This window comes from Lithobates pipiens, unplaced genomic scaffold (assembly GCF_037356315.1).
Source record: "Lithobates pipiens isolate NorthernLeopardFrog02 unplaced genomic scaffold, aLitPip1_a1.2 Scaffold_28, whole genome shotgun sequence".
NCBI classification, from domain to species: domain Eukaryota; kingdom Metazoa; phylum Chordata; class Amphibia; order Anura; family Ranidae; genus Lithobates; species Lithobates pipiens.
The window spans coordinates 176,954,622-176,977,648 of NW_027507789.1; the positions used below are offsets into that span (position 1 = coordinate 176,954,622).

General features: G+C 42.5%; 1 protein-coding gene across 1 annotated transcript in view; it reads left to right on the forward strand.

The window, feature by feature from the left end:
• The first annotated feature begins 2,338 nt into the window (after positions 1–2,338).
• Positions 2,339–23,027, forward strand: part of LOC143935847 (lysozyme C-like) — a 108,919-nt gene continuing 88,230 nt past the window's right edge. Inside the window, exon 1 of the mRNA XM_077459972.1 lies at positions 2,339–2,496. Coding sequence (XP_077316098.1) covers positions 2,436–2,496 — 61 coding nt within the window. The 5' untranslated portion in view covers positions 2,339–2,435. The remainder of the gene's footprint in view (positions 2,497–23,027) is intronic.

The following is a 23,027-nucleotide window of genomic DNA, read 5'->3' on the forward strand; positions in this document are numbered from 1 at the left end:
CAGTTTTAGTAAATTTCCCCAAAGTGTGTTCTTCTTGGTGCTGTTTGTTTGGTCGTCCTCAGGCTTATTCAAAAACACAGTACAGCAAGGCTCCATTCACAACAGAGCGTAGTGATTTACCGGCATTTTTGGGTGTTTTTGCAGCTTTTTACAAGTGTTTTTAAAGCATTTTAGAAGCGTATTACAAGCATTTTACAGCTTCAGGAGTTTTTGTTTGGCCAATAGAAAGCACTAGAGGAAGGAGAGGGAGAGGAGATTAGGGGTGGAAAACGAGTGACAAAATGCGTAAACCGCTCAAGTCAGGCATTTCTATTGAAGTCTATGGGGCCAAAAAACACTTGTAATCTGTCAAAAAGAAGCTCATGCACTTTTTGGAGGTTCAGGTGACAGAATGTGTGTATGTGAACAGAGGCCATTGAAATAAATGGGATTTGGCTTGTTGAGCATTTTAGAGCTTCAAGCAGAAAACCACTCAGGTGTGAGCGGGGCCTTAGACTGATGAGGTTTGTAATGCATTGGCCCATTCCAACCAAATACATTAGTGATAAAACAGTGAGGGAGAGTTTTCTTCCTGCTGTTCTTCCTCCTTCCCTTCCTTGTCTCTTCCCCTTCCTTCCTTTACTCCTTTCCTTCCACCTTCCCTTCTTTTGTTCCTCCCTTCCTTCCACCCACCATCCCTTTCCTTGCATCCTTTCTTTGACCCCTTCTTTCACTTCAGTCCCTTGCTTTCTTTTTCCCTTTCCTACTTCTCTTCCTTCTTTCTGCCATCCCTTCTCCAGCTTCCTTTCTTTGAAGCTTTCTGCAACTGCAATTCTTCCTTTTTTTATCTTCCCCTCCCCTCTCATCATCCCCTGTCCCCCTTCCCAAAGGGGAACATTATAGTGTCTCTTACTCTGAATCAGCTTGGCTTACTGACACCTCATCCCAGATAGTGGCCCCCAGCAGAAGTCTCAGGGCTTTTGAATGCCTACACTAATAAACAGCATACATATAAATACACTAAATGCACATATAATCTTATATGTAGCGCCCACCACACTTAGGTGGGTGCTAAATAGGTTTAGATAGGGTAAGTGTTAGGTAAATTTAACCAGGGCCTTGCACTTTTAGGCCTGGTTGTTTGGTTTGGACGGGAGGAGTAACAGGGTAGAGAGGGGAGGGTGTGGCCACCTGCATTCTGACCCTGAAAGATCTCCCTTACCTTCCATTGCAAATGTTCTGGAAGGAAGGCGGACTGGGGACTGGGGTGCAGGCAGCTTGTATGGAGAGCTCTGGACCAATCATTAAATTGTATTGGCAGGGGCAGGACTCGCATATAAGCTGGGGGTCACATGCTCCGGGGGAGGATGGGAAGAGTCTGGAGCAGAGAAGGAGCATAAATGTAACCAAGGAGCAGGCTTGAAGGCCTGGGGGTTCAGAGACCCCAGCGCTGGATAGGACGAAGGGGCTTGAAGGCCTGAGGGTTCAGAGACCTCAGCGCCGGATAGTCATTACAACCACCACAATGTATTCTGCAGGAGTGGACCAGGTATCACATCTTAGGATGTATCTGACCATGTGGAGCAGGAAGTAGCTACAAAGAGGACGGAGTAAATTGGGATCGACTTTCGGTGGCCATCATGGACTGTTGATGGGAGAGAGCAAAGGGAGTGCAACCCAGCAGTGCTTATCCTTCAAGGACTTTCCTGAACTGATGCCGGGAGGATTGCAGGAGTCAGGATTTGCAGGTGATCCCTGGGGCTTCCAGTATCCACATACCACAATGTCTTTCAGAGGGGCATTGGTTTAGAGTTTAGAGGCAACTCATATCCTCTAACAGCAATGTAACATTCACCAAGCAAGAAATAAAAGTTTTCAAAGTTTAATGGACTGTCTGCTGTTTGTGAAATTCGTGCAGGGGTGGAAGAACGGAAGCAGTTAACAGAAAGGTATGAACACACCCAGCAGCACCCATGTAGTGTGCTACATATAGAAAGATGGTTGCTCAAATGGTTTGTTGACAGGGTCTCTTTAAGGAAATCACGATTGCATTCAAAGACAACTTGCTAGTTGTACAAACTTCAAGGGTCAAAGGTAATGGTCTCTAGGGGATACATTGGCACATGGCATGGTAAAGAAATTGCTGATAGTAGAGGAAATAGTTCAAAAATAGAAATGAGAAAGAGCATGTGATAAAATCAGTGATGGGACGATGTAGCACGGTACGGTGGTGTTAAGGGAAGTTACTGAGAAGTAGCATAGAGGTGGGAGCTGTAGAGAAGATATGTGCTGATATATATGTTTAGATTATAGGAGGAGAGCTCTGAGTGTGAAGGAGAGCTCTGAGCAACTCACTGTTGTAACGGAACTGAACACCATGCTGCTCTTTCTACTACCTCTGGTGCTTTTCTATACTCATGCCCTAAATCTGGATATACACAACCCACAGATCTTTTATGGACCTAAAGGAAGCTACTTTGGATTTTCCATTGACTTCTACCAAACTGCAGATAAACGGTATGTATATCAAATGAGAATAGCTCTACGTGCTTTATAGTAGAGAGTGATGGCTTCCCTTTAGCAGTCATTCCATCCATCATAGATATTTCAGGCAAACGATAATCTGCCATTGAGCGATATAAGGTTCCAGCCCACCAGGTTCCAGGTCATTTCAATTAGTGTCACCTGACATATTAGGTTTTTCATTCATGTTTTAGTTACTAAGACTGCATCAGAAGGACTACTCCCATCATTGCTAACATACCCCTTATAACCCTGGACAATCGCTCTCAACCCCCTCCATCGCTAACACCCTCTTGTAACTCTGGACTACTCCCTCCATCACTAACATTGCCCTTTAAAACCCTGGTCATTCCCTGTCAGTGCCCGTCATCACTAACCCCCTTCATATCCAGGATCAACCCTTATCATCACTAACATAACCCCCCCCCCCATAATCTGGTACAACCTTTGTCAACCCCCCCCATCACTGACACATAACCCCTTTTAACTCGAGACAACCCCCATCATCGCTAATACCTCCATCACTTATAACCTGGTCAGGACAATTACTCCATCACTAACACCCCCTTGTAACTTCTCCCTCCATCACTAACATTGCCCCTTAAAATCCTAGTCATCACTAACCCATTCCTTATCCGGGAGCAAACCCCCCTATAACCTGGTACAACCCTTGTCACCCCCTTCTATCACTAACACATAATCCCTCTTAACTTGGGACAACCCCCGTCACCACTAATACCTCCACCACTTATAACCAGGTCAGAGCAACCCCCTCCATCATTAACATCCCCTTGTAACTACTCCCTCCATCACTAACATTGCCCTTTAAAACCCTAGTCATCACTAACCCCCTCCCCCCCATATCCAGGAGGAACAAACTCCCTAATAAGCTGGTACAACCATTGTCAACCCTCTCTATCACTAACCCCCTTTAACTCAGGACAACTCCTGTCATCACTAATACCTCTGCCCAGTGGTGTATTTTGGTTTTGTGCTGCCCTAGGCAAGACTAAGATTGGACAGACGCCCCCCATCTAGATTTGTCTCACTACTTCATTTGACATGAGCAGTCCAATTTGAATTTGAGGAATTTCTCCTCTATGGAGCAGCAGGTGCAATCTCCAATCTACTCCGGTCCGCTAAAAACAAACCACCTGGGCAGATCGGATCAGATCGCAGTCAAGTGTAAATGGACAGCAGAGTTTGTTTTCATCCGACCGCCCATAGAGCAGAGCGGGCTCTGCAGAGGGTGTGCATGGCACACTGTACAGCAACAGACAGGCAGGTAAGTAACTTTAATGCAGAAGGGACGAAAGATGTCTGTTCTGCATTAAAATCCCTGCCTGTCCGCTAGATATCGCCACTTCAGACTGTCAAAGGCCTTGACGGCATCCAGAGACAGAAGGGCCCTTGAACCCTCCTCATCCGTCAGGAGCTGTAGGTTTAAATATACAGTGGAACCTTGGTTTACGAGTGTTGTCTCGCAAAACAAGCAGAATTCAAGCTATGGGCGGTGTAGTACCACAATTGGCCAGAGGTGCGGGGCTGCCGCAACAGTTCGGAGCCATTTGAAAATACTCGGAATGACTTGGAAATACGCAGAAACACTCAGAAATACCCAATTCCTGAGTGTTTCCTAGCCTTTCCGTGGCTTTCCGATTGCAGCCGAGCTGTCCGCGAGTATTTCCAAGGCTCTCTAGCACCCCCCACCTCTGGCCACATGCGGTATTACATGTAATAGAAGTCAATACGGAACAAATCATCTTCGTATCCATTGACTTCTATGGGGAAACTTTGATATGCAACTGCTTTGGATTAGAAGCATTCACCTGGAATGGGTTAAGGTTCCATTGTACCCATCTTATATTCAAGCTAGTAAATCTACCTGGTATAAACTCCGACTGATCAGAATGAATAAATTTCTGAATAATTTTGTTTAACCTGGTGGCTAATACTTTTGCTAAAATTTTTACATTTGTGCACAATAAGGAAATGGGTCTGTATAAAGATGTATTAAGTGAAACTCTCCCTTCCTTATGTAACACAATTATGGTGGATTCCATCATGGAGGATGGAAGCCCTCCCTATACTGCCGACGAGTTTAGAAACCTCAACAGCTCCGGAAGAAGTACACTCCCATAGAATTTATAGGTTTCTGTTGGTAGGCTGCCCAGTCCTGGGGATTTCTGGCCTGCCATATCCTCTGTAGCCTGTTGTAAATCTTCTAATGATATAGGGGTATCCAGTTCCTCCGTGTCAGTTTCAGTCCAATCCTCCAAAAAAGGCCCCCATTTTCTCCTCCATATCTTCCTGCTGAGACCTGTACATACCCTCATAATACTCTTTATTCTAGTCATGGGGACAACCGAAGGGGACGAATTTGTCTTAACCAAAAGGGTCAGCATTTGCCCCACGGTTTCCCCCTCCCTAAAAGTATTCTGCCTTTGAAAAAGTTGTTTGTTCTCTGCTTTCCTGCTCAACAGTGTTCTACAATTCTGTTCCTCAGACCAATCCCTAAGCCTGTCAGGTGATCATTTACATATTGTTTTTCCGCTATTGCCACCCTCTCCCCGGGAGCCTTTTCCCAGTCCTTAGTGTGCTTTTTGATTTTAGACACTTGTTGTATCATTATACCCCGGAGGCATGTCTTCAGGGCATCCCACACCACCCCTACCGAAGCTGTGCCCTTATTCAGCACAACAAATTCTCTTAGAGATGTTAACACGTCATCTGGATCCCCCATCAATTCTTTTCAAAAGGGACTTATTTTCCATTCCCCGGGGAGCTCTCCCTCACTTCCACTGATGGCATATAAGTTACATTCTTTATCACATGTAATGCATCCTCATTTTTCAGTACCAAGTCAATTCTGGAGAGTTTAAAACAGAAACTTCTGTTTTAAAAGGTGGAGGAATATATAAATTAGCCAATACCTATTTTCTATTCTCTAGCAAACAATACAAAAAATATAGCGGCCAAGTTCACTAATCCTGATCTGCCTGCAGGTGAACATCACCCCAGTTCTAATCAAAATTCTCCCACCCCTAGAATAGGGGCTTCTAGAGTGACCATTCCATGTGTTCATAGTGATAATTATTGTTCCTTTAGTGTGTAGCACCCTCTACCAGAAGGTAGGTGCTAGAATAAGATTTTTCTGGGTTTGAGAGATCAGTGTAGGCAAATTTAGCCGGGCCTGTGCTTTAGGCTAGGCCTGTGTGTTTTGATTTGGGACTGGGAGTGTCTAGTGTAGTGGTGGGTGTGACCACCTGTGCTCTGACCCAGAAGCATCGCCCCTGCTTTCAGGAAGATTGTTCTGGAAGAGAGGTTGGACCTAAGGTTAGAGTGGCAGGCAGCTCATGCGAGGAGCTCTTACCAATTACCATGCGGTATTGGCAAGGGGCAGGCCTCCCATATAAGCTGAGGTCACATGCTGCCAGGGGGGAGTTCTGATGGTGCAGGAAGAAAGAATGGAGTATTAGTTAGCTGCCACAGGTCATTCCCACGTGGGGGTGCGCTGAGCATAGAGGAGGGATGGAGGAGCTGCTAGGATGTATTCCTGGATAAAGATCTTCATCATGGAGTTGTGTCAAGCTGCTGTGACCGGGAAACACAGGACTTGTACAATGGAGAAGATCAGTGAAGGAGAAGTAACAGTAGGATTGAGGAGAGCAGACTTCTGTGACTGGGGAACACAGAACTTGCACTTTCGAGAAGGTCGGTGTACAAGAAGCAACAGGAGAAGTGTTGAGAGTAGTGCAGAATGCTGTGGCTGGGGAACGCAGCGTTTGCAGTTATGGACTGGCTCGGAACAGTGTGCTAGGCCATCGGGGAGAGGTAACGAGTATCTCTGGCCTGGTAAAGCACTTCAGTAATATCTTTCAAAAGACTGTGTAGCTATCAAATTCACTGAGCCACGGGGGAGAGGTAGTTGTATTCCTCTGGCTTATTGATTTGCCGAAGCAACACCATTCAAGTACAGCCAGCAAACTGGGATTATTCAGAGTGGTCGCTTTTTGTAATACTGGAAGTGAAGCAACAGTAATCTAAGCCCTTGTACACACGGTCGGAGATTCCGACAACCAAATCCGTCGGATTTTGTTCCGACGGACCTTGTCCGAAACTGTTGCATACACACGGTCGGACAAAGTTGTCGGAAAATATGATCTTTCAGAACGTGATGATGTAATTTCGTTACGATGGGACTACGTTCAGGCTAGTAGCCAATAGCTTTGATGTAGGAATTTGATCTGAGCATGCGTGGCACTTTGTCGATCAGAATTCTCTACACATGATCGGAGTATGTCCAATCGGAGCATTTTGTCGGAAAATATTTCCGGCAAGTTGGAAAATTTGGTCCGACGCATATTCCGACGGAAACAGTCCGATGGAGACCACACACAGTCGGAATATCCGACAAAACGCTCCGATCGGACACATTCCGTCGGAATCTCCGATCGTGTGTACAAGGGCTAAGAGTTTTTCATTAGAAGATTTGTATAAGAGGAGTAATAGTCAGCAGGAGTGAGTGCAGAGGAAGAAGAGCAATATCTGCATTGGAGGGGAAATATACTGTGAATGTTAGAAGTGCATAATTTTCAAGGCTAAACCTGCTAATCAATGTCTTACCAATGTGATGACAATTTATTAAGTGCTATGGGCATCCAATTTCTTCCTTTACCCCACCCAAGTTATATCCCACAATAAACGTAACAAAACTACACAAATGACTGCTCATTGTCTCAGAGGTGATAGACGGGGGTCAGGCAGCAGGGTGATTTGGTGGATGTTAGTAACTAGTGGTAACCAACCGCTACAAATGTACAATTCTTCCCCCTCCCCCTCCCTTCCCCAAAAAAGAGAAAAAGAAAAAAAAGTGGGGAAACCCCACAAAAAGACAAAAATACCCCCAAACCCTTTTGTTTAAGGGAACCATACACATGTTGTTCCCTTTGGCCTAAATGTAGCCCCCTGCCCCAGCTACATTATACTCTAAATTTGGGAACTACAGTGTTAATAAGTCAACTGTACTAACATAGTGCCATATATTGTGTTCCAGTTTCAATATTAAAAACATTTGTTTCTAGTTCATCTATAATTTTCCCCTATGGGTTGCCAGCCACCCTGCTACTCCCTCTGGGGTATCAAAAAACAGGGTCTCCCCCAGTGAGGTTACCCGCAGTCTCGCGGGGTAGTTTGTGTTTCATTTCTGTAAATTTGGCCCTCCGTTTTTGCAGCTCTGGATAGAAGAGACCCTGGCACCATTATAAAGGATATTTCCCATTTCTCTAGCATTTTGAAGTATGATAACTTTGTCCTTGCAATAAAACATTTTTTTAAGGAGTGACCTTGGGTGGCCTCCTGGTGGAGGAGGTCCAGAAGGCACCCTGTGAGCACTTTGTATTGTAAAAAATGGTGAAAAAGTATACGTTCCAAGTAGATAAAAATGGTAATGTGGCGCTTACTCAAAATGGCATAACAACCATACTAAAATAAAAAATTTTGGAAGTTCCAAGTGGATAAATCCAAAGGAATAATGCGTCATAAAATGAATCTCTCATCAGATTGTATAGCCAGAGATTAACAAACCAATGCTATATCAATAAATGAATGACTATCCGAAAGCAATGTGTGATGATGACCACAACAAAAATAATATAATTACCGGACTATCCTGCCGCTTCCAAGACCATTCCAATTGCTAGACCAATGCAGTGAAAAATATGCAGCAAGATAATGAAACATAAAGGGATCAGAGAAGGAACATCAAAAATAAGTAAATAACCGTGTGAGAGTGTAAATAACACTCTAAATTATATACTATAATACTAATAATACAAAATGTGCAAATGATGCAAATGAGTAAATAGATTGCTAAATCGCTTGCTAGAAATAATAGCTGAATGTGCAAAAATGCAAATGAATAAATAAATATATGAAACGCTCTTTAAAAAAATTGCTGAATAACTAAATAGTGCTGCAAATAAAAAATCTATGTGCAAATGAGCAATCTATGTGCAAATAAGCAATTACAAATAATTAAATTATAAATAAAAATAAAAATTGCAAAACCCACAATCTGTGCAATACTGACAGTGACGAATCACAAAAGTGCAACAATAATTGTGCAAATACTAAAAATAATCTGTGCAGGTGTATACTAGATTACAGCAAACAATGTGCAAATAGCAATGATAAGTGCAAAAAAATGTAACGACTATCAATATAAGTGATGTCCAAAATAATTCAGTGTAGAGTTCAAAAAGGTAACTGAAATAATCATTGAGTGAAAGTTAATAAAAGAACAGATGCATCCAAGGATTTGTGAAAAAACAGGATCCCATACACAGTGCAATCTAGTTGTGACAATCTCTTTAAACGTGGAATGCGGAAAAATTCGTCCAAACAATCTCCAGTGTACGTGATAATATTTCCCCCAGCCTCTCACCTCAGTGTAACAAACAATGAGCCTTACTGACAGATCCACATTGGCCGATCCGTTCCCGGGACCCCTCAGTGACACCGCTCCTATGGATCACCTTCCTCTGCCAGATCCAACCCCAGGGCATTCCAAGCTCTCAGCCAAATGTTATGCAAAGGAAAGGGAGAACTTCATAGTGCAGTAGTTTGATCAAATAATTTTAATAAAGGTCAAACACTTACAGTTAAACAGTAAGAACAAACAGCATATGATGAGTACTGTTCCCGATCTCGGCCGCGACCGGAAACAAATGTCACCCGACTCTCTTCCCTGACGTGTTGCGTCACTGTTCACGTGACTTTTTCAAAGGGTATAGAATTGGGTGCACAGCGGAGACTATTAAAGTACAGCGGTTACCATAGTAACCTTCATAAACCTGCTACAAATCCCATCTTTGGTAAATTCCTGCAATAACATCATTTCACTGCTCATATTAAAAAATTGATAAAATGCTTTAAAAGCGAATAAAAATTCCTAACCAAAATCATTAATGTGACAATAAAGTCATAAAGATGAGTCAGTCAGAATCTCGCTGGATACACAAGCTCCGTACATTAGTACCATTGGGACACAATGTGGAATTCGACTTGAATTGTTTTATCTCAAATTACTGATCTTTGTTCTATTTTAGTTTTAATTATTATCTCCCTTTGATCCAATTGGCTCCACTTTACTCACTCTTGTATTACTACATTATTGCATTTACCTTTATCTAGATACTTTAGAGATTTATGGCCACTCCATTGTTTAATCTATTTTTTAATCTATTTTTTCTTATTTAATAGAGTTTTTCACCGCTGTTTTTAATTAGTAGGACTGCCATTTTTCAGTTATCCACTAGATGGCGGGTCTGCATCATAAGTAGTCCTTTCATGCAATAGATTCCTGTTTAGCTGGTTCCAGCTTAGAAGAGTTTTTACTAATTTGACCACTAGATGGTGTGACGCATTAATGATTTTGGTTAGGAATTTTTATTCGCTTTTAAACTTTAATATATTTTTATGGCATTTTATCCATTTTTTAATATGAGCAGTGTAATGATGTTATTGCAGAAATTTACCAAAGATGGGATTTATAGCAGGTTTATGAGGGTTACTATGGTAACCGCTGTGCTTTAATAGTCACCGCCATGCACCCGATTCTATACCCTTTGAAAAAGTCACGTGAACAGTGACGCAGCGCATCAGGGAAGAGAGTCAGTTGACATTTGTTTCCAGTCGCGGAAGAGATCGGGAACAGTACTCATCATACGCTGTTTGTACTTACTGTTTAAATGCAAGTGTTTGATATTTATTAAAATTATTTGATCAAACTACTGCACTATGAAGTCCTCCCTTTCCTTTGTATAACATTTGGCTGAGAGCTCGGAATGCCTGAGGTTAGATCTGGCAGAGGAATGTGATCCATAGGAGCGGTTTCACTGAGGGGTCCCAGGAACGGTTCAGCCAATGTGGATCTGTCAGTAGTGCCACATACAAACGACCGGACTTTTCGAGGAACTAGGTCCGACGGTCTTTCTGACGGACTTTTGACGGAGTTACGACTGACTTTCTGAATGAATGGACTTGGTCACACACAATCATACCAAAGTCCGACGGATTCGAACATGATGACGTACAACCAGACTAGAATAAGGAGGTTCATAGCCAGTAGCCAATAGCTGCCCTAGCGTTGGTTTTTGTCCGTCGGACTAGCATACACACGAACTGATTTCTCTGTGTGGCGGAGTTCCGGTGGGAAAATTTAAAACATGTTCTATTTCTAAAGTCCGCCAGATTTTTGGCAAGCAAAGGTCCGATGGAGCCCACACACGATCAAATTGTCCGACGGACTAGTTCAGTCGGACCTTTGCTGTCAAAAAGTCCGGTCGTGTGTACGTGGCATTAGGCTCATTGTTTGTTACACTGAGGTGAGAGGCGGGGGGAAACATTATCACATACACTGGAGATTGTTTGAAAGGGGTTTGTTGCATTCCATGTTTAAAGGGACTGTCACAACTGGATTGCACTGTGTATGGGATCCTGTTTTTTCACAAATCCTTGGATGCATCTGTTCTTTTATTAACTTTCATTCACTGATTATTTCAGTTACTTTTTTGAACACTACATTGAATTATTTTGGACATAACTTATATTGATAGTCGTTAAATTTTTTTGCACTTATCATTGCTATTTGCACATTGTTTGCTGTAATCTAGTATACACCTGCACAGATTATTTTTAGTATTTGCACAATTATTGTTGCACTTTTGTGATTTGTCACACTGTCAGTATTGTTTATTTGCACAGATTGTGGGTTTTGCAATTTTTATTTTTATTTTAATTTAATTATTTTTAATTGCTTATTTGCTCAGATTGCTTTATTTGCACAGATTGCTCATTTGCACATATATTTTTTGTTTATGTCACTATTTAGTTATTCAGCTATTTTTTTAGAAAGTGTTTCATATATTTATTTATTCAATTGCATTTTTGCACATTCAGCTATTATTCCAGCAAGCGATTTAGCAATCTATTTATTCATTTGCATCATTTGCACATTTTGGATTATTAGTAATTTAGAGTGTTATTTACACACTCACAGGGTTATTTACTTATTTTTGATGTTCCCTCTGTGATCCCTTTATGTTTCATTATCTTGCTGCATATTTTTCACTGCGTTGGTTTAGTTCAAGCAGCGAATTGGAGTGGTCTTGGGAGCGGCAGGCTAGTCTGGTAATTATATTATTTTTGTTGTGGTCATCATCACACATTGCTTTGGGATAGTCATTAATTTATTGATATATCATTGGTTTGTTCATTTCTGGCTATACAATCTGATGAGAGATTAATTTTCCGACACATTATTCCTTTGGATTTATCCGCATGGAACGTCCAAAGATTTTTATTTTAGTATGGTTGTTATGCCATTTTGAGTAAGCGCCACATTACCATTTTTATCTTTATCCTTACCTAGTGTGAGAACACCCTTATGTTTGCAGTCACTTTGTTAGGTGTTATTCATTTTTCCCCTGTGGTTTGCGCAATAGTTCCTCCCTTTTTTCCATATGTTCCAAGTAGTTCCTTAAGCCATTTTTCCAAGAATGCTATGGCCCTCAGTTCGTCCAGGGAGCCCCACAATTCTCACATTGTTTCTACAAATTCTATTTTCCATGTCATCCATTTTAGTCTCATAATTGTTCATTTTCTCACTTATAGTTCTCATCTCCCATTTTAGGGGATTCAAGTCATCCTCCACTAGACTAACTCTCCCCTTTAAGGCAGTTGTCCTTTCCTGTATTTTTTGGAAATCATGCCTTACAAAAGATAGCTCTTCCCTGATATTTTTTATATGATCAGACAATTCATATAAGGAAAACTTACAGGAGTTGAATCCTTGCAGGACCCCTTTCAGTGATGGTTCTCCTTCTATTGGGGCTCCAGTCTTAGATAAGGGCTCTAGTGTATCCTCCCCTGAAGATCTTCCTCCTGTGTGGTCAGTCTCCAATGCTGCTGCTGCTTGGCCTTGATTTTTTTTCGCAGATGGGACCCCTGACTGTGTTTTAGATTGCATCCCTGTGTTCTGTTGCCCTCCTTTTGCGGGGTATGACCCAGAGTATGAGCAAATCTTTCTAGTTTGGGCGCTGCCTGGCTCACCTTCTCCTTTGCGGTTCATTGTGACTGCGTACTGGTGCTATCCTGCTGCATCGAGTCTTCCTCGTCATGATGGTATACTATGATAGCCCAGCACTAAAGGCTCTAAAGGGCCACACCCCATGACTAAGGGCTCTTCCAAGGGTCTCCCTCACTTGGGCTAAACTAGCACACTCTCCTCTAGGTAGAGACAAGGAGGACACCCAGGAGAACACCCACGGCACCCCCTGGGATCTCCTTATCGACTTTCTGTCTCAGTATCCACTGGCTGCCGCTGTCAAGGCAAGCTGACTCCCCCTCTGTTGGGGTGCACTCACATAGATCTCTTCCTCTCCTTTCCTCACTCCACTTCAAATGGTCGCCGCTGCCCAGCCCATGGTAGTGGATCGTTCTCAGCAGTCCTGGGAGAATCTTCTCCCTTCTCTGGTTCCCCACCTATGATCCACTGTCACTGGGCTTAGCCAGCTCATTCTCCACGGCTGTGATCTCTCCTGGACTCGCTGTCTCAATACACACTGACAGGATCTACCGAAGCTAGGCTACACACGTCCTCTCACTAGAACATCAGTTCACGCCCCCGTAGCCAGCACAGATTTTGATTGCTTTTGGTCCCTATATGAAAATTATTTGCCCATTTACTTAGGCTGTGTCCCATTCAGACCTCCTGTCAGCACAGACCTGTAGTGAAAGACAGCTGAAATAATGATTATAGCTGTAAGCTGTAATATGTAAGTAGGCAACCAGGGCAAAGGAACACTAAGCCCTTGTACACACGGTCGGGGAATCCGTCGGAATGTGTCCTATCGGTCCGTGTTGTGGGATAATCTGACTGTGTGTGGTATGCATCGGACTGATTCTGTCGGAATATCCGTCGGACCCAATTTTCCAACTTGTTGGAAATATTTTCCGACCAACTGGTTCGATCGGACATACTCCGATCATGTGTAGAGAATTTTGATCGGACCAAGTGCCACGCTTGCTCAGATCACATTCCTACATCAAAGCTATTGGCTACTAGCCTGAGCGTAGTCTCATCGTAACAAAATTACGTCATCACGTTCTGAATGATCAGATTTTTCGACAACTTAGTCCGACCGTGTGTATGCAACAGTTTCGGACAAGATCCGACGGACAAAATCCGACGGACAAAATCTGACGGATTTGGTTGGCAGAATGTCCGACCGTGTGTACAGGGGCTTACACTACCCACTTCCTCTGCTGGGCTTGCATCAGATGACGTTGTCACCACATTCAGCAAAGGAAGTGAGTAGAGTAACTTCCTCAGTCCCGGGTCTTTGTACCAGCATGTTCCAACTGAAAAAGAGATATCTTTGCTTCTAAGGCTTCATGTACACATAGCCTAATATGACTGCCTGCCATGGGAAAAAGCAAAAAGAATGATGCTGCGATTTTGCCACCAGCGGTCAATTCTCCTATCCTGAACGCAATTCTTTCACGGACAAGCGAGGAGCGCAGAGGGAGGTTGAACCTCACCTAACTGCATCAGCTCTTAAACGATCCTAAAAGCCTATGTGTACACCGACACTTAAGCTTTTATGGAGTTGAGTTTAGAAGCCATATATATACAGTGGTGTGAAAAAGTGTTTGCCCCCTTCCTCATTTCCTGTTCCTTTGCATGTTTGTCACACTTAAGTGTTTCGGAACATCAAACCAATTTAAACAATAGTCAAGGACAACACAAGTAAACACAAAATGCAATTTGTAAATGAAGGTGTTTATTATTAAAGGTGAAAAAAAATCCAAACCATCATGGCCCTGTGTGAAAAAGTGATTGCCCCTAAACCTAATAACTGGTTGGGCCACCCTTAGCAGCAACAACTGCAACCAAGCGTTTGCGATAACGTGCAATGAGGCTTTTACAGCGTCCTGGAGGAATTTTGGCCCACTCATCTTTGCAGAATTGTCCTAATTCAGTTACATTAGAGGGTTTTCGAGCATGAACGGCCTTTTTAAGGTCATACCACAACATCTCAATAGGATTCAGGTCAGGACTTTGGCTAGGCCACTCCAAAGTCTTCATTTTGTTTTTCTTCATCCATTCGGTGGTGGACTTGCTGGTGTGTTTAGGATCATTGTCCTGCTGCAGAACCCAAGTTCGTTTCAGCTTGAGTACACGAACAGATGGTCGGACATTCTCCTTCAGGATCTCTTGGTAGACAGCAGAATTCATAGTTCCTTTTATCACGGCAAGTCTTCCAGGTCCTGAAGCAGCAAAACAGCCCCAGACCATCACACTACCACCACCATATTTTACTGTTGGTATAATGTTCTTTTTATGAAATGCAGTGTTCCTTCTACGCCAGATATACTTGGACACACACCTTCCAAAGAGTTCCACTTTTGTCTCATCGGTCCACAGAATGTTGTCCCAAAAGTCTTGGGGATCATCAAGATATGTTGTGGAGAAATTGAGACGAGCTTTGATGTTCTTTTTGCTCAGCAGTGGTTTTCTCCTTGGAACTCTGCCATGCAGGCCATTTTTGCCCAGTCTTTTCCTGATGGTGGAGGCATGAACGCTGACCTTAACTGAGGCAAGTGAGGCCTGCAGTTCCTTGGACGTTGTTGTGGGGTCTTTTGTGACCTCTTGGATGAGTCGTCGCTGCGCTCTTGGGGTAATTTTGGGCGGCCGGCCACTCCTGGGAAGGTTCACCACTGTTCCATGTCTTCGCCATTTGTGGATAATGGCTCTCACTGTGGTTCGCTGGATTCCCAAAGCTTTGGAAATGGCTTTATAACCCTTTCCAGACTGATAGATCTCAATTACTTTCTTTCTCAATTGTTCCTGAATTTCTTTGGGTCTCGGCATGATGTGTAGCTTTTAAGGATCTTCTGGTGGACCTTACTGTGTCAAGCAGCTCCTATTTAAGTGATGCCTTGATTGTGAACAGGTGTGGCAATAATCAGGCCTGGGTGTGGCTAGAGAAATTGAACTCAGGTGTGGACAACCACAGTTATAGTATATTTTAACAAGGGGGGCAATCACTTTTTCACACAGGGCCATGATGGTTTGGATTTTTTTTTCACCTTTAATAATAAACACCTTCATTTACAAATTGCCTTTTGTGTTTACTTGTGTTGTCCTTGACTATTGTTTAAATTGGTTTGATGTTCCGAAACACTTAAGTGTGACAAACATGCAAAGGAACAGGGCAAACACTTTTTCACACCACTGTATATATATATATATATATATATATATATATATATATATATATATATATATATATATATATATGTATATATATATTTATGTATATATATATATACACACACAGACAGTGTATATATATATATATATATATATATATATATATATATATACACTCATCGGTCACTTTATTAGGTACACCTTGCTAGTCGGTTTGGACCCCCTTTTGCTTTCAGAATGGCCTCAATTCTTCATGACATAGGTTCAACAAGGTGTTGGAAACATTCCTCAGAGATTTTGGTCCATATTGACATGATAGCATCATGCAGTTGCTGCAGATTTGTTGGCTGCAAATCTGTAATGCGAATCTCCCATTCCACCACATTCCAAAAGTGTTCTATTGGTCAGCAACAAGGTACTCAAGTAGGCTGTGGCATTTAAATGATGCTCATGGTACTAGGGGACTCAAAATGCGCCAAGAAAATATCCCCCACATAATTACACCACCACCAGCCTGAATCATTGATACAAGGCAGGATGGATCCATACTTTTATGTTGTTTTATGCCAAATTCTGACCCTACCATCTGAACGTGCAGCTAAAATCGAGACTCATCAAACCAGGCAGCAATTTTTCAATCTTCTATTGTCCAATTTTGGTTAGCCTGTGCGAATTGTAGCCCCAGTTTCTTCTTCCTGACAGGAGTGGCACCTGGTGTGGTCTTCTGCTGCTGTAGCCCATCTTCTTCAAGGTTCAATGTGTTGTGCATTCTGCATACCTTCGTTGAAACGTGTGGTTATTTGAGTTACTGTTGCCTTTCTATCATTTCAAACCAGGCTGCTCATTCTTCTCTGAACTCTGACATTAACAAGACATTTTGGTTCACACAAATACCACTCACTGGATATTTTCTCTTTTTCAGACCATTCTCTGTAAACACTAGAGATGGTTGTGTGTGAAAATACTAGTAGATCAGCAGATTTTGAAATACTCAGACCAGCCCACCTGATACCAACAGTCATGCCACATTCACTGAAATCCTCTTTCTTTCCCATTCTGATGCTCAATTTGAATTCCAGCAAGTTGTCTTCACCACGTCTAGATGCCTAAGTGCCTAAATGCATTGAGATGCTGCCATGTGATTGGCTGGTTAGTAATTTATGTTACCAAGCAATTGAACAGGCATACCTAATAAAGTGGCCAGTGAGTGAGTGTATGTATGTATGTATATATCTATATTGGTGGTCATCATGGATCCACAGTTGTATGAGCAAGAGGTTAGCAGCCAATTGAAAAATCAATAGGTACGATACATTGGCATATAAAATATTGACCAATGATCCAACCTGGTCCATAAGGAAACAGCTTGAATGTATTTTGAAACCTGCACTTAAGGAAGGGGTTATCACCCGTGACCTTTTTGAGTTCTTGTTGCCTACCCATACAAGGATTCCTCCCCTATAAACCTTGCCTAAAATTCACAAGGACAGCCAATCTCCTCCTGGATGTCCCATTGTCTCAGGGAAAGACTCAATTTTTGTCCCCACCAGGGGCTTACCTAGGGTCTCCAGCAACCTTGGCGAGAATCTGTCTTGGTGCACCCCCCCCCCCCCCTTCATTAAAGAATTTCAGTTGTTTGTTTTTTTACATCAATTTGCTTTCATTTTTAATTGTCTGCATATCCATCCATTAAAGATAATATTTAGGCTATAAAGTCCTTTTTCAATTGTTTTGACTTTTGAAAAAAGATATTGCATATAAACATAGTAGTCAGATGCAGCACCCACCGTATTGCCATGAAACAGCACCCACCATATTGCCATGAATGCAGCACCCACTCCTTTGCCATGAATGCAGTATCCACCGTATTGCCATGAATGCAGCACCCACCGTATTGCCATGAATGCAGCACCCACTACATTGCCATGAATGCAGCACCCAACGTGTTGCCATGATTGCAGCACCCACCGTATTGCCATGATTGCAGCACCCACCGTATTGCCATGAATGCAGCTCCCACCGTATTGCCATGAATGCAGCACCCACCGCATTGCCATGAATGCAGCACCCACAGACCCACTCCATCCCTCAGGGCATATGACATGCCAAACACCTAGCAGCTACAGGATTCATCATTTAACCCCTTACATGCTCTCCCTAACTGCTGTTGACCTGCGGCTGCTCCCATCTGAGGTGGCTCTCTCAAAGGCTCACACACCTCTTTTTTTGCTCTCCAGTCCATCGATCACTCACTCACTGTATGCTGCCACACTGCCGAGAGGGAATCATTCCAGGTGAAGTCCCACTGCACTTCCAGATCTAGGACAGAGTGGAGGAAGGGTGGAGGAGAAGACAGCGGCGGCTTACAGAAGCACGGGTGGGACTCCAGGAGCCTATTCCTAACTTGCTTTATATGGGTCACCCCTGATTGATCTCAGGTCCCCCCTTTTCCTTCTCCCCCCATGCAGTTATCAGGAGCGTACAGTCAGTAGTGTGCAGAGTGGCCCACTGAATGCCAGACGTGCACCCTTTTGTAGGGGTTTTTTTGGGGACTCTTCTGGCTCCCGGAGGATAGAGGAGATTTCCTATGCAGAGAGGATTGGCTAGAGGCAGAGGGGTCCTCCTGTTCCATGTCGGAGGGTTGTGTCGCGTTGAGGTAGTGCTCCGCTTCAGATGGAGAGGTGAAGGAGACACATTTACCTGAGGCAGGTTGGATATGCAGGATTGCTGGGTATGCCAGAGTCTGATGTGGTTGTTGTAGAGGGATGAACAGATCTCTGACAAAGCCTTGCGTTGTCGCATAACTTCAACTGAGTAGTCAGCAAATAGTAGTAATGTGTGGTTATCCACAGAAAGGTTGCGTTGACTTCAAAAATGTTGAAGTATGGCTTGTTTATCCGCATAATTTAGGGACCTGACAATCACAGGGTGGGGCTTGGATCAAGACTCCGATGGTTGTTCGATCGTTTCACCAGGCAAGGGGTGCGTAGCCCCAGCTTCTCCGGGATGGTGGTGGAGCAGATGACGGTGAGCAAGGAGGAAGAATAAGATTCAGGGAGACCTATGATGCGCAGATTGTTGCATCTGGAACGATTTTCTAGATCGTCCACTTTGTCCTGGAGTTCCTGTTGGATTGAGCAAAGCCTGGCTACAGCAGCAGATGTTGCAGCGGCTTTGTCTTCTATGGAAGAGATTCATTCCTCAGCAGGTCAATTCTGAGGGTTTGCATTTGAATTCCCTTATGTAGATGCTCTAGCCCTTTAAGGATGGCCTGATCCACTGCCTCGTGACCATTGGGGTGAGGAGCATTACCGCAGCCTGGGCTATGCTGGCAGGAGAGGCAGGGTCTATTTGTGTGAGTGTGGAGGGCTCCAGAGGGAGAGCAAGCACTTGTGCTGTATTCACAGCACTAAAATCATCTGGCGCCATGTTGGCTGCAGCATGTGCTGTGTGCCCTGATTGCGGGGGGGGGGGGGGGGGGGGCGGGGGCCATTCATGCTGCGGATGGCTCCACAAAGTGATCCATGGTATTGTCCCAGAAGAGAGGGGGTGTAGAGAGGGGGTACCTCGGGCCAGCAGGCATTGCAGCGGTATTTGGAGGAGCACGGCGGGAGCTTAAGTCTCCTAGCTCCTCTCCATGTGGCGCTGGAACCCAAAGTCAAAAACCCGTTTTTAACTTGTAAACAACAAATCTCAGAAAGAGGCTCAGTCCTTAAGTGATTAAAAAGCACTGGCCACTACTCAGACGGGCTTATCCAAAGATTGAAGAGTTTCGACAGACACCCATGAAGGCTTATAGGAGAAATAAGACACTTATTATTATTATTATTATTATTCAGGATTTATATAGCGCCAGCAATTTACGCAGCGCTTTACAATATAAAAAGGAGACAATACAGTTACAATACAATAAAATATAAGAGGATCAGAAGAGTTTACAATCTAATAGGGTGGGACAGGTGGTACAAAAGGTTATAACTGTCGGGAATGAGCTGATGGAAGTGGTAGGAGATTAGTTTGAGACGTAATAGGCTTCCCTGAATAGATGAGTTTTCAGGGATCGCCTGAAGGTAGCAAGAGTAGGAGATAGCCAGACCAGTGGAGGTAGCGAGTTCCAGAGGATTGGAGAGGCTCTGGAGAAATCCTGGAGATGAGCATGGGAGGAGGAGACGAGAGAGCTTGAGAGTAGGAGGTCTTGAGAAGAACAGAGGGGACAATTTGGGTGATATTTGGAGACAAGATTGGTGATGTAGCTCGGGGCAGAGTTGTGAATGGCTTTGTATGTTGTGGTTAGTATTTTGAATTTAGAGACTCATTAGTAAGGTCGGAGTATCAGCCAAGGGAGCACCAAGTAAATATTAAATTTTTGGACAAAAAGAGAAATGGTTGTTTTCTTTGCTGAATTGTTTCCAGTGCAGTTTACTAATCAAAGGCAATCATTATATACATCCTGGCAATGGTGAAAGGATCACGTTTAAAGGTTTTCACACATGTCAGTCCTCCTATGTCATTTACATTGTCTTTTTTTCTTTTCTTTATTTATTTATTTATTGCCACTTCAGCAAACTTCATTCGAGAGACTTGGATAAGCTTATCCGTTCATTTTGGTCCCTTCTCTTATTCACATCACTGTGGCATTTATCATTGCTTTTACATACTTATATAATTTATTTAACAAATCTCTTTAAAATTCTATTACAATGTTACCCTCCTAATTCTTATTTTAAACCTGAGAATGGGTAATAACCCCCAAGTATAAAAAATATCTTTTCTAATTCCTACCTCCCCCCTTCCCTCTTCCTTCCCAACCACCGTGAATAAGATCTCTACTCCTCTCTCTCATTACACTGACGTTAACCTATCTCCTCAGGCCTTCCGCATAGCTCCATGTTTTTTTAAACTCTCTCCATGACTCCCATTTTTCTTTCAACCCCACACTATTTTCTTTTGTTTCGTATCTCAGGCATTCCATCTTATATGTTTCTTTGGCTTTATCTATCCACTTCCATATTTGTGGGCTTTCAATTTTACGCCACTCTTTCGGTATAAGTCTCTTTGCTGCATTTAATGGTTGTGATGTCAACGACTTCCTATATTGTTCGACCCCTTCTTCAATTCCATGTAGTAAAATCACCCACGGGTCTTCTATTATTTCTTCCCTAGTAATCTCTTTTGTTAAATTTAGAATCTCTCGCCAATACTTTTTAATTTTAGGGCAATTCCACCATATGTGAGCCGCTGTCCCTAGTTCCTTACATCCTCTCCAACACTCTGCCGTTTTGCCAGGTTGAATTCTACTTATTTTACCTGGGGTAGCATACCATCTACTTAAACATTTGTAATTCATTTCCACCGTCTTAGCATCTACTGCAGAGTTATGAGTTAGTTTAAGTATTTTTTCAATAATGTTCTTATCCCCCTGTGTTCCCAATTCCTCTTCCCACTTAATAATATATGGCGGGATCTCCAGTTCATCCACCTTCAGTACTAGTTTATATAACTTTGATATTGTACCTTTTGTGTTTTCGGCTGCCAACAACCATTCCAGCGGGGTCAAATCTTCGCCCGATCTTATTGGTTGTGGAAGGTTTTTAACAATGTGGCTCAATTGGAGATACCGCCATTCATCTATCACCAATAATTCACTATTACCTTTTAAATCTTGTAGTGTCACAATACTCCCCTTTTCTATTATGTTTCCTAATTGTGCCCTATCTGCCTTTATCCAATTCCCTCCTATTTTTATTTTCCCTGGTGCAAAATAATCATTTTCTTTTAATGTTATTAACAGTGAATTATATTCCTCATTTATTTTTTATATATCTTATCCCATAATTTTAATGTGTTCCATGTCAATTCCTGTGTGTTAACATCTAGTGTTCTATACTGGGGGGTTCCAAATTATATTCCCCAATCTTACTTTACTAAGTGTATTTTCTAATTTCACCCATCTTTTTTCCTTTTCATCCCTAACCCATTCCGCTACCCTTGAAAGAACTACGGCTTCATAATATTTTTGAATATCTGGGATTGCTAATCCACCCCTTTTTTTCTCCTGTTTTAATACTTGAAAAGAGACTCTAGGTTTTTTATTTTGCCAAACGAAGTTCATCACTATTGATTTCAATTTTCTGAGATATAGTTGGGGTAGAGCTATTGGTATCATTTGAAACTTATATGTAATCTTGGGAAGCAGAGTCATTTTCAATGTGTTAATTTGCCCTATCCATGATAATAGTCTATGCACCAAATATCTGCATTCTGTTTTAATTTAGTCTAAAAGGAGTATACAGTTTATTTTATAAATTTTTTCATAGAATTTGCTAATTTTATTCCCAAATAATTAAGTTCTTTTCACCAGGGGAATTTAAATTCACTTTGTAATGTTCGTTTGTCTTGCTTATTTAAATTTATGTTTAGGATCTCCGATTTTACAGGGTTTATTTTAAAGTTTGATATTTCTCCGTATTATTTTAAGACCTTTAATAAATTGGGTATTGTAATCCGTGGGTTCCCTATATAAAACAGTACGTCATCTGCCAATGCAGCCATTTTATGTTCCTCTTCTCCCACTTTAATTCCTCCTATATCCGGGTTGTTACGAACTGTGGCAAGTAGTGGCTCCAGAGATAACACAAACAGTAACGGGGACAGGGGACAGCCCTGTCGCGTTCCATTTTTCATCTCAAAGGTGGGGAAGGATGTTTTCCTTTTATTTTTATAAATGCTGATGGACTTTTATATAATATTTTAATCCACTTAAGCATCCTTGGCCCTATTCCCATGGTTTCCAGAGTCTGCCTCATAAGTCCCCAGTCTACCCTGTCAAAAGCTTTCTCAGCATCCATCGACAGGAATAGACCTGGGGACCCACTTTCTTAAATTTTCTGGAGAAGGAGCAATGTTCTCACCCTATTATCCCTCCCCTCCCATCCCAGGACCAAACCCACCAAATCAGGATGTACCAAAATGTTCATCAGGCCTTTCAACCGTCCTGCCAATACTTTTGCATATAATTTAATGTCCGCATTTAACAGTGAGATTGGCCTATAGCTGGAGCACAGTAATACATCCTTTCCCTCCTTTGGGATTACAGTAATTGTCGTAGTCAGGGCATCTCTACTCATTTCATACTCTGTCCCCAAGCCGTTCATATACCGGCATAACTTTGGAGTTAATATATGTCTACATTTTTTATAATAAAATGCTCTAAAGCCATCTGGACCAGGGCTGTTTCCTGAAGCTG